This window comes from Malurus melanocephalus, unplaced genomic scaffold (assembly GCF_030028575.1).
Source record: "Malurus melanocephalus ecotype Western Australia unplaced genomic scaffold, MMel_1.1 scaffold_320, whole genome shotgun sequence".
Lineage (NCBI taxonomy): Eukaryota > Metazoa > Chordata > Aves > Passeriformes > Maluridae > Malurus > Malurus melanocephalus.
This window is the reverse complement of record NW_026623552.1, coordinates 466,802-478,828: the sequence shown is the minus strand read 5'-3', so window position 1 is coordinate 478,828 and position 12,027 is coordinate 466,802. Positions and strand designations below refer to the sequence as shown.

General features: G+C 35.6%; 1 protein-coding gene across 8 annotated transcripts in view; it reads right to left on the bottom strand.

Annotated features, from left to right (window-relative positions):
* Positions 1-12,027, bottom strand: part of EML1 (EMAP like 1) — a 121,463-nt gene that overhangs the window by 19,196 nt on the left and 90,240 nt on the right. For 5 of the 8 annotated variants that reach the window (XM_057377643.1, XM_057377639.1, XM_057377640.1 and 2 more), the window contains 4 exons: positions 10,734-10,760; positions 7,509-7,638; positions 3,277-3,426; positions 1,685-1,754 (listed from right to left, as the gene is read on the bottom strand). In XM_057377643.1, coding sequence (XP_057233626.1) covers positions 1,685-1,754; positions 3,277-3,426; positions 7,509-7,638; positions 10,734-10,760 — 377 coding nt within the window. The remainder of the gene's footprint in view (positions 1-1,684; positions 1,755-3,276; positions 3,427-7,508; positions 7,639-10,733; positions 10,761-12,027) is intronic. The other 3 variants (XM_057377641.1, XM_057377647.1, XM_057377645.1) reach the window with 1 other exon arrangement.

Below are 12,027 nucleotides of genomic sequence, written 5' to 3'. Positions count from 1 at the left end.
CCCTTCCCTCGGCCTTTGGCTGCGGGAGCCCCGCGATGCCTCCCCGAGCCACCAGAGGGCAGCCCCGKGAAGCACTTGCTGGTGGAGTCTTGCTCGTAACAATGAAATTGTCCTTTAACAGAAATAAATATATATATATAAAAATATATATTTTGTTGTGGTCCCAAGACCACAACATAAATAGCTTTTATATACCAATACACCACGTTCCTCGCAAGCATAGACATCAAACCTTTAGATTTTATTTCACAAACAGAATGGAAAGTAATTGTAGTTACAAAGAAAAAAAAATAAGCCAGAGATTTCCAACACACAATAAAAATTAATAGTTTATATTACTCAACTAAGTCATCTTTATATAAAACTTATATCGCRTAACTGGAATTTCATTTCTTTTTCATTGTCCTCGTTTTGACTGGGATAGAGTTAATTTTCTTTCGAATAGCTGGTGCAGTGCTGTGTTTTGGATTCAGYATGGGAATAATGTGGATAACACAGATGTTTTGACTCTTGCTGAGCAGTGCTTACCCTAAGTCAAGGACTTTTCAGTTTCCCCTGCTCTGATAGTGAGGAACAGCAAGCACATGAAGCCAGGATGGAGCATAGCCAGGACAGCTGACCTGAAGTGGCCAAAGGGATATTCCACATCATAGAACATCAGGCCCAGTACAAACCTCGTGGAGTTGGCCTGGAGTGGCCAATTGCAGCTATGGGACGGGCTGGGCATCAGTCAGTGGCTGTCATCAGGCATTGTACTGTACATCCCTTCTCCTTCTTGGGTCTTATTTCTCTCTTTTTGTTGCTATTATTGTTGTTACTATTGTTTAATTAAAATTTAATAAAAATAACAATTGTTCTTATTTCAAACCACAGGGTTTATCTTTTTCCAGTCTCTTCATCCCCATCCCACTGAGGGGTGGAGGCGGGGGGTGGATGAGTAGCTGTGTGGCTCTTAATTACTGACTGGGGTTAAATCATGATACTCAAAGTAGTCAGCATATTGATATTCTGGTTTTCATCCTAAAATTCCTCTTTAGCATCTGMCAAAAATTTTGCAATAGTTTGGTTGTGACAACAGCTGCATACTCTGCTGAGTAACTTTTTCCTCACGGTATTTACTGCCTCTGTTCGTTACCATTTTTTCTCACTTTTGTTAGCTCTTTGCAGCATCGTTCATCTTACTCTATTCAAACAAAATCCTAGCCTACTGCTAAACTTATGATAATACAGGTAGCAACAGTGAGAAAAATATTCTTGCCTGTATAATGGCAAGAGTAAAAGTTTGTTCTTTTTTTTCAGCAAACAACCCAAACTCATTCTTTGTAGTTTGGTTTTGGGAGCTGTGATCAGAAATTAAGTTGCATACTGTACAATTTAAAGTCCCCCCTTTCCCCACTTAAGGTCTCCTTTGCAACCTTATCCCTCTATGCCTCTCASAGTCCAGCTCCAAATTTACCTTCAGTCTGTCTGAGTCATGGACCAGAAATCATTGACCAATCTTGATAATGGAACTGGGTAACTGTGATAGAGGGCAATAGGCACTCTCAAATTAAGTTTTGCTTTTGTTTAGTCCAAAAATGTAAGATCAGTTTAACTACAACAGGAAAAAAAAATACAGTATGTATCTTCTTAATAAAATATTCTAACAAAATACAAACTATACATCCATAAAGCAATCACTTACTTTCCCATCCTTGGATGTCCCTGCAACTTGACCTGTTGCTATAGTGATCCTATCAGGATGAACAGCCAGGCTAAAAAGAAAAGAAGAAGAGGCCAAACTTATTGAATACCTATTTCATCAAGCTACTACCTGAGATTGTCATAAATAACCCTATTTTCATCATTTAAAGCACACAGCGTATGTGTAAACTTTTTTACAATATAGAAAGAGAACTGACAAAACAATTGTCATACTCTTGTATTGAAAAAACTCCCCTTATGAAGAAGGCAGTAATTTACTTGTTCCAATACCTCAAAACATGAATCAAGCAAGCCTCAGACTCCCACTTGTGTGGCATTCACCTCACYTAGGTTTAAAGGAGTGTAGTGTACAAGGGGGTTTCACTTTGAGCAAGTTATTGAAATTCAGCTGTCTCAAATCAGAGGCTGCAGAGATCTGGTCAGTCCCATCAGAGCTGCCCAGTGACAGTCCCCCAGAGCAAACAGATGTATCCACTCTAACAGTGTTCTTCAGACTGTGTGACCAGATATTCAGTAACTTTTACAGGGAGATACCAACTTCCTCTAATGCTTTTTAAAAGGGAAAAAATGTCCTTTAGTAAGAAAGGATACAGAAATTGGGAATTTATATTCTAAGATTAACACTGATGTTTTAAATACTATGATCAATGTTTACCGATAAACCTAAGAAAAGCAACCTAAAATTTGTAATAAGGCCTGGAGTACAGTCTATTTTTTCCTATAATCATCTGAATTCTTTTTTCAGTGCAGCTGYTATGCATGCAGGTCTAGAGACCAAGTACCCTACAAAATGAACTGGGGCAATAATTCATTTAGCTTTACAACCCAGAAAGGTTTCCTCTTTCCAATAAACCTGAAAGCTTTGAAGTATCTAGAGACAGAAAATCTGAAGGAAAGAAATGAGATKGAACAGGTCCAAGGTAAAAATCTCCTTGTAAAACAACCAGATTAAACAAATAATTCAATTTATGAAACATGCTCACAATTCAAGCAGATTTGGTTATCAGGCCCATTTTTGGCTTTGAGAGACAACAAGTGTTTCATAATGCCTAATCTAAAGAAGGGATGTCAAACTCATTTCATACATTAGGGACCACCAGATAATCCAGGTGCTCTTTTTCAGCTACACTCTGCAAGCAGACTAATACCATCAAGACAAACCATATGTTTATTTAGATTTCAGTTTCATGTTTCTGATATTGGCTGGTATCTAGTATCCTCTGAGTTTCAACACATTAAATTCACTTTGAAATCCAATCTGGCATGTATGCACAGCAGCAGACAAACCAGTGCTAGTTCACAGGCTATCTGCAATGGTGTCAGCATGCCTGAAGACTATCAGGAAAACCACAGGTGAAATTAAAATTATTTTGCTTGTTAGGTTGAACCTAAAGGAACTGTACCAGGCACCCAGGCCCTGGTGAAGGGGCAATAAYTCAAAAAGGGGAAGCAGAAGATTCTAAAGAAGAAGATACTGTTCAATTACCCTAAAAGAAGAGTAACAAAAATGAGTAGATCTACCCCAAATACTGTTTTATGAAGAAAAAAAAGAATGGTTATTAGATGACTTACCACTTCACATCATCATTATGACCAGTGTAATGTCTCTGAAGTTGCTCTTCGACATTGAATAATACAACTACAGATGCGATGAAATACACGGTCTCGCCCGTTGGCAGGAGATAGAGATTACTGCGACAGTCCCGACCCCTATATCCATAGCTAACGAGTTGGTCAAGCTGCAATAACATTATCTACCAATGAAGAATGTTAAAAATAAGGAAAAAAAAAAAAGATTGATTCTCTGTCCTTTTAGTCTGTATCTCTTGGCCTGAGCACGGCTTTATTACTCGACAGCCTTTAGAACTCTTTCCCTTACCATAGTAGAGAGCTGAAGCACTTTGCAGACTCTAAAACCTAMATATCCTGTAGCAAACAATATGGGAATTTGCAGACTATTCCTTTTAGCATCCTCTAGAATTTGCTAAATGCCAGACTAAGGCAGTACTAATTTTGTCCCAGGTGTATTTAYTATTTACACTGCTTGACTAATTAAAATAAAAAATTAGACTTGATAGAAACACTAATAAGTCATTCAGCACATCTCCCTGAATTACACGGGGATTGATTACATTATCCTGTGTGCAGGTTGATTGATTTCATTAATGTGGACATGACCAGCCAGATGGATACAAACCATAAAAGGGTTACATCATCCGTTCCAATTTATTTTTGTAGTATTTAAAAGGCAGTGGCCCAGATTCTGATGCTAGTCATATCAACACAAACCTAAAATTAATTCAATGAAATGACTGGAATAATAATCTCATTTAGACTGAACGTTGATTCAGCCAAATTTTGTAGTTTTTTTTCTTCTGAAGAGTCATTAGGGACTAYAACTATTTTGGCTTACTTTTTTTTATGAGAACAGAAAGAAATAGCATTAGCAGAATCTTGGCAAAACAGAAGTGCATTATAATGCAGTCAATATGGAGAAACTGGCTGTGAAAAAATATAGAGAGATAATGAAACCCCAATTACATGATCTAAATAAGAYACTTGTGTACTATTCTGTATGGTCAATGATAAGCCACTCAAACTAAAATAGTCATGTTAACGTTGGTGAAGTAATAAGGCCAACAATGGGATTGTTGTCCCATTTCAATTCTTATTTTAGAAGAAACATCTTGCTGATTTTTGCTTATAAATGCAATAGAACTAGTGCTGCATACCCAATTATCAAATTGTGAATTCAGAAATAGAGCTTTTAGTCTCATAAACTGAAACACCTCGGCCAAAGTTTCTTCAAGTTTGACACATTAAAAAGGGATGACATTGAAACAATCAATATCTTCAATTACAAATAATTTACTATCAATTGGAATCTGTCTGTAATGGTTGGTGTTACTACTCTAGATTGCTGAACAATGCTTTATTTTTTTAAATTTATTTTTCTCTTAAAGCCAGATTCCATTACGAACTGAAGCCAACATAATATTTTCCTAGTTCAACAACATAAAATGAAATTTATAGTGAACAGCAGCTGAAGTTAGTGTACGGAACTGAACTTCTAAAAAGAGTGAAGAACATTACACAGACGTTCATAAGGAACAAATCTCAGTGCACAAAAATAGCCATTAAATGGGAAAGATTACATTCTTTAGGGAAAATCTCCTTTCTTTACTATTCTTGCTGTGGGGAACAATGTTGCATTCAACCCTTCACGTGACTGCTGTTGTCAAATACTCCATTTCTTTCTATCAGCCTTTTTTTCTCAGATGCAAACTCCTGGGGTTGATCCCTCCTCCTCCTCTGTTTCCCACACTCGGATTTGGTGGCTTCAACTAGGATTTGGTGAGCTGGCACTTGAGGGAATGTTACCTTGACCTTTTCTTTTCATTTGGCCTGCAGTTTTTGTTTCAAATCTCCTGCTTGCCATGCGAGTTGCTCTGAAATGGATCTGGGCAGGCCACTGCTCCCACCCTGATGTCCCTAGTGCTGATTGCTCACTCAAATTTTCCACCTCTTCTCCAGCCCCCCTGCCCTGCACTTCATCACTCAGCTTTTTTTTTTTTTTTTTTTTTAAAGTCCTAATATATATAATGTATCAAAGGTGTGAACCTTTTTCAGCTGAGTCAGACAGCTGCCAAGGTGACTATAATACCCCTTTATGGTTCTGGTGGGCCCTGAAATCCATACACATTGGATTTTCTTCTGTCTCTCATCATARTCTGCTTCCCTTTCCATTTATCTGYGCCACCTCCAATATCTTGTTTCCCTAATCCCATTCTTACATTATAGGGCATTTCTGGCTGTCCTCCCACAGCCAGACTCATTTGTCTGCTACAAAGATGCTTTTCCCTATTCCAGTTCTGTTACCCACCAATCAAACAGCRCAGTTTCTCCAACTCAACTGGAATGAATGCCTGCAATATTGCTTGGTTTTCTGCCGCCTTTGTCTTTCTTCTTAAATTATCTTATGCTCCTGTTTACAGCTTTTCTTCTCCTTGTTATAATCTGTAAAGTGGGCACTACCTTCTCCCTCTGTTTTTTAAGATTTTTTTTAAATTATTTTTTAAGCCTTCCATATACTTAGTCATTGCTATAAATATTAAGTATATATATCATGACTTCAAATAAATTAGAAACTGAAAAAGATAGCACAGTATTTTTGGAAAAAACTACCTCCTCCTCAATAACCATTTAGAATAACCATTTAGGGTTGGTTAGATCATTTTATTAATTTACACTTCTTCTATTCATAGACAACCTTAATAGATAGGATTCTGCTGGGTATATGGACACACACCTGGAAGGACATATGAATATTCAAACTAAAAATAATAGTCCATCTGGCAAATATTCAGTCATTCAAATAAGCTTAAGTGAGAAACTAATGAGACAGAAATCATGACCTACTCTAATTATAATTTCYTATATTAATCTGAAATATTGACGTCAAGTCCCACCTACATGCTGCTAATGACATTCTGCTTTGTTTCATGGTTGGGTGTTCTGTTTTTTCAGCAAGCTTTCTGACACTTTCTCCTGTATCATCCCCCGTGCAAGGAGCGCCTTACATCTGCAAAAGACATCATTCAGTTCTGTTGTGATACATGGTGAGAATCTGCACAACACTTAGAAGGTAAAATACTGCAAGCAGCACTTATCACTCTAGTCTCACCTGTTTTATTAATTTTATGGTTCTTTTTATCTTTTWAACTCATCTTCAGTTATTTGTGCACGCATTATCTATGCGCATTATCTAGTTCCAGCAGAATGAGATAGAAACCTACAAGCTCAGCTGCAATAGGAATAATAAGGTTACTAAATCTGTCATTAATCTCTTGTGAATACAAAGGGACTTTTGGAAACTCTCTGAACATTCTGAAACCACATGCAGTTCTATTTATACAGCTTTGAAAAAGACTATATACATTCTGTCTTTTTTTAATGAAGACAAAGTAATTTCCTATTTTCATTGTTTGTGACCAAAAAAGAGTCTTTTTCTTAAAACAGAAAAGGTTACAAATATGTCATCTCTCAAAAGATAATGGATATTGCAATTAGACTCAGATCATGTTGTATTTATAATTTATCTTGCATCATCTATTATATGTAATAAGATTATACAAAAACTAAATGTAAGAATATATTTTACTATTATACTTAAAAGTGAAATAYGAAAACTTTTGTATGTAATGAAACACTGGTTTCTTTCAAGTTAGATATATGCAATTATGTCCACTCAGAAGTCAGTGGAAGAATCTGGTTGTTTGGTATTTATGATGTTTAAGCCCTCCAAATTAAAGTATTATTTTATATGATATTTTATAAATTTTTTGGTAAGCATATATCAATTTGGGGCTTTTTCAAGTACTGCAGTKGAATCTACCATCCTCTTAAGGACAATGGTATACATCTTATAGAACAGTTTAAAATGATAAATTACTGCTAAGAACAAGAAAAAAATGGTAGCTTGTCTTATGCATCCTATAATTAATAATCCCAGCTCACCACATTCTTATGATATGCCTAGTTTAATCTTTGGCTAATTAGCATGCTTCAGACTTAACCTTCAGGCAACACTTGAGCAAAATCTTTCTTAAGCTGCCACCCTGTACTTTACAAGGTGAAGAACAGCAGCCTCAAGAAATTAACACCTATTTTCTATGGAATGTCACTCCACCAATTAAATGAACCCTATGACCTTAATCCTGCTATACTTTAGCTCAAGAAGTTATTTAACCCAAWTCATTAAGGAATGATTGATTTCCAGTAGTCCTCCAGCACAGAAAGGATACACCCATTCCAGTTTAAGCCTCTTGGCTGGTAGTTCTACTTTTGCCTCCAAATTGTAAGATTCCACTTGCTCTTTGGGCATGTACATGGTAACAGGACGTCCACGAAGAAACATTTTTACGTATCCTTCCTCTACAAAAGGTCAGAAATGTTTAATGTTACACAAAAAAAAACCATCAGGGGAGAATTCCAGTGCTCCTCCATCCCTTCCCACATAACAGTTTGGTGCATTACAATTACAGAATGACATGCAGTCTCAAACTTAGAAATTTAGCTGGTTGGGGTTTTTTCCTAAACCACAATCACTAAGCAGAATTTTTAACAACATACAAAGTCCCCTTTTCCTCTAAATATTCTGAATAGCAGAATTAGAACTAGTGTCATGAAGAACTACAAAACAGAAAGGTCTGAAACTGAAGCTTTAAAAAAAGTTACAATATTACAGTTTTTAAATATTATAAATGGAGGAGAATACATCAAAGATTACAATTAACGCAGAAATGCCACTTAAAATTAATTTTATTTTTTAATCAATGTTTACAGTTGAGCATCAGCATCTAAATTATTTTCCAACACTCAGTCGCATTCTTTGCATCCCAGTGTAAAGATATGCTTTACACTTGATACAGTGTTAGAGATACATTCGAAATAAGGAACACAAACAATTAGTAAGAGGWATCATGCTGATGTACATGCAGAAAAGATATGTGCTTTAAGATTACTAAACATTGAAAAAGGAATGACAACATTGACAGCACATTAAAAGAAAGGAAAAYGACATACAGGAAAGAAGCTATAAAAACTCAATTGGCTGACAGAAGTAAACATTTCTAGAAGAAAATACTAATAGTAATGTGTTGAACTGGTAAGAAATATTTTTGGGGGAGAGAAGCAGAGATTAATAACAGATCTGGAAGTACTGACTTGGGGACTTCATGGGGCTTATAAAACTAGGAGATCTGGGAAATGCCATGAAGGTCTGACTAGGACTTTTGGGAAGTGGCAAGGCCAAAGTGGGTGTCCTGTGAACTTCTGATGAAGTTTGTCCAGATTCAGAACGTGCTGGCTCTTGCTGCTTCATCGGCAGATCAAGGGGTTCAGCCTTGTTCGCATGCGAATCAAGCAGTTTTGGAGTCAGTGACATCTGTAGAGTTACTAGACAGAATAATCGTGGGCACAGAGGAAATGGAAGGGCAAAAGTAACAAAAATCATGTAAATGAAAAAAAATGATACAATTTAGGACTGTTAAAATTATGCTATGAATTTTTAAGTATCATTACACATACATCACTATTTTTTAAAATTTGAAAGCTAAGGCTTTATTTTAATTGGAAATATGCATATGCTACAAATTCTGACTAAATTGATAAGAATTATTGATTGAACAAATAAACATMATAGCTATGCTGTATTACCTAAATAGATGTGTATTCTGCCTTTAGACTAAGTCATATGGGAAAGAGAACTACCTGATCTGTTAAAGTTATAGCTAGGCCTCTCTAGCTTCATTTACAGAATGCATACATAAAATGAAAGCAACAGAAAACTTGATGTTAAAAAGAAGAGATAATAATGATGAAATAATGGTGAAAGAAGACTGGAACTTCAAGATGCCCATTACAATGATAGAATACCGGAATTGTTTTTAAAAATCTACTCCAATAGATCAGTATTGGAAAATAAAATAGAGGGTAGAGCATTAAATAGCAAAGCATAACAGCACTATTTGTATGCGCATGCAGCATCTATTTAATGAGCTTCAAACACGTGCCAATACTGCTGATGCTGGTTCACTGGAAGTCAAAGATTTTCAGCAATGACAACTATTGGCTGTACTTATCAAAGGCTGTGAATGAACCAAGGTTTAATTCACTGAACTGCTTTTCTCACCTGAAGCTTACAGAACTCACAAAACTTGCATTTTGCCACCTACAGTGGAAGCGCTTGACCTAGTCACTCAAGACTAGGAAATAGCACATATATACTAACCAGTACAGTAAATGATACCAAGTATGTTATAACAAGATAAAAATTATGCCTTCAGAATGTGAGTGTGTCTTTCTCCTAACTATAAAAATGAACTTAAGCTCATTGGTCAGGCATAGAAGTCATACAGTGCATTTACTTCTAACTTTTGATAATATTAATTCCATCTCTACTAATTTTTGTTCCTGATCCAAATACATTAAAATCAATCTCCATCCTTTTAAGTAAGTTAGTAAGAAAGTAGAGTTCTAAATGTAAAGATATAGATATCAAGACAGACAATTATCAAACTACAAAGACAGACCAACGCTGAAACTTTTAGACAAATGTATCTTTTACATCTGCAGTTTTGTAAATTTGATATTGTTGCATAAAGTAACAGTTAATGAACTGAATAAGAAGGCACATTAATGCCAGTGGGATCTTCAAAGGAGACCACCACTGACTGCAGTTATAAATTCGGACAAAGAATACACAGAGGTAGAGACTCTCTAAAAGACTTWGCCTTGAGAACAAACATTTTTTGCTTTGTGAAATTCACATTTATTGCAAAGCTGAAAGATGCTGATTCGTGGGAAAACTGCTAGAATATAGCTATCTCTAAAAAGCAGATAAATCTGTGATTAGATCACAGATATAAACATGCATTCAAAATGTGCATATTTACACTACAACTTAACTAAAGCTTTAGAAACCAATATGGTATGTTTACCAAATGTAACTCTGATTTATGACACTGAGCAAAAAGCACTGAGAAATTAGCTGGAAGCCTAGCTCTGTTATTTAACATACAGAAAAATCTACCATCTACTCAGTAAGAAAAAGCAAGGGAAAAACAAAGGCTTCTATGATCATGTTAGGCTAACAGCGAAACAGCCAACAAAGGGGCAAATTCTATACGAATTTCAGCAAAAGTGCAGAATGCCATTTCAAACACAGTGAACATCCACATGTTGCCATATAGCTCTCTCAACATTTTTTTTCTAATTCAAATTCTTGGGCTTAAGTCCACAGGAATGTAAATTATAACCCGTTATTATTATTAAAGTGCACCTGAGGGTTATAATTCAGTAGATAATATAATAAATGGTATAACATTTTTATTTCACTCAAAAGAACTAGAAACGTTTTAAGATTGCAAAATGCGCACAAGCTAGAAAACAGCTGTGTATCCATTGAGCTTTTATCCCACCAGAACCATTTTGCTTCGAGAGCTATGAGGTTTTGAAGTGAAGCCTACCTTTGCAGTGTGTCACACGGCGCTTCCCTTGTGATTACAGAGACAGAGACAGAAGGGCTAGATAAAGATGTGTTTGAATACAATAAACTCTCTAAATACCTGCTCTACAGGCTGTCTAGTCTTACTCTGCTGCAGGCTAACCTGGGGCTTGACAAAACACTGAGCCATATGCTGGGTAATTAACTTCTAAACCACTTTCCTCAGTTAGGGGGCTCTCTTTAGTTCCAAAATTAAAACACGAGCTTAAACTCCATTATGCAACCATATACTTAAGTAAAATACCAAGTATAACCTTCTTAGAAAAAACATTCATTTTAGTAGGGATTTGGTCTAGGTGAGAAGCACACCAATGCAATGTCACACCTGTTTAAATATTGACCTATGGGAAAAGTGCCAGAAGAAAAAACATTAAAACACTTTTGCATTTGTGTATAAGGGGAGGAGAAAAATTAGGCATGGAAAACATACTGTGTGCAAATCAGAAGTTTTCTTTTTCTAAACCAACAGTTTTCATGGAAGGGACATGAACCATGATTATATTGTCAGAAGAGACTTAAGTACTTATTTAGTTCATGTATTATTGACTTCAAAATCAGTTATACCAAAGCTTGAAATATGGCTTAAGAGCTTTGCTGGATGCTGATCAATCCATGCAGTAAACAAAAGATCTCCAACTTTTCCAGTTTAATGTATGATTACTGTCACAGAACTATGCATAAAAATAATACAAGACATCTGATAAATCAACAGGGTTTTTTTTCCTTCCTTATTTTGTTAAACAAATCTTTATTTTAGTTGTCTTTGAATTTTGAGAACAAAAAAAACCCCTATTATATACACTAATCAGCTTCATATTTTTATTGAGACTATTATTATCATAATTTTTAACTGTCTAATGATAAAGACAAACCCTGCTTTCACTTACACCTACTATTTCACTTTCAAATGCTTTCAGCAGGGATAATACCTAAATTGGAAAACMTTAAACTGCTTTTCAAATTAAAGATAGATTATCAAAATTGTAGTAACAAACCACCTTYTTATTTGTAATTTGACAAATTACATTACAAGGCTTTGGGACAGATGTGGCAATCTTTAAGTTGTAGAGGGCAGCATTTGATGAGTAAATKGACATGACAGCATCATAGCTGGAACTTGGCATTGCTTTAATTACCAAAACCTTAGTACTGCTTTGAAAAAGAAGACATATGAAGTAAGAAGACACGGCCTTTTTTGTCCTTGTCTTCTTACAAAGAATYCCAACTGTAGAATATATCTATTGGATAGATAAGAT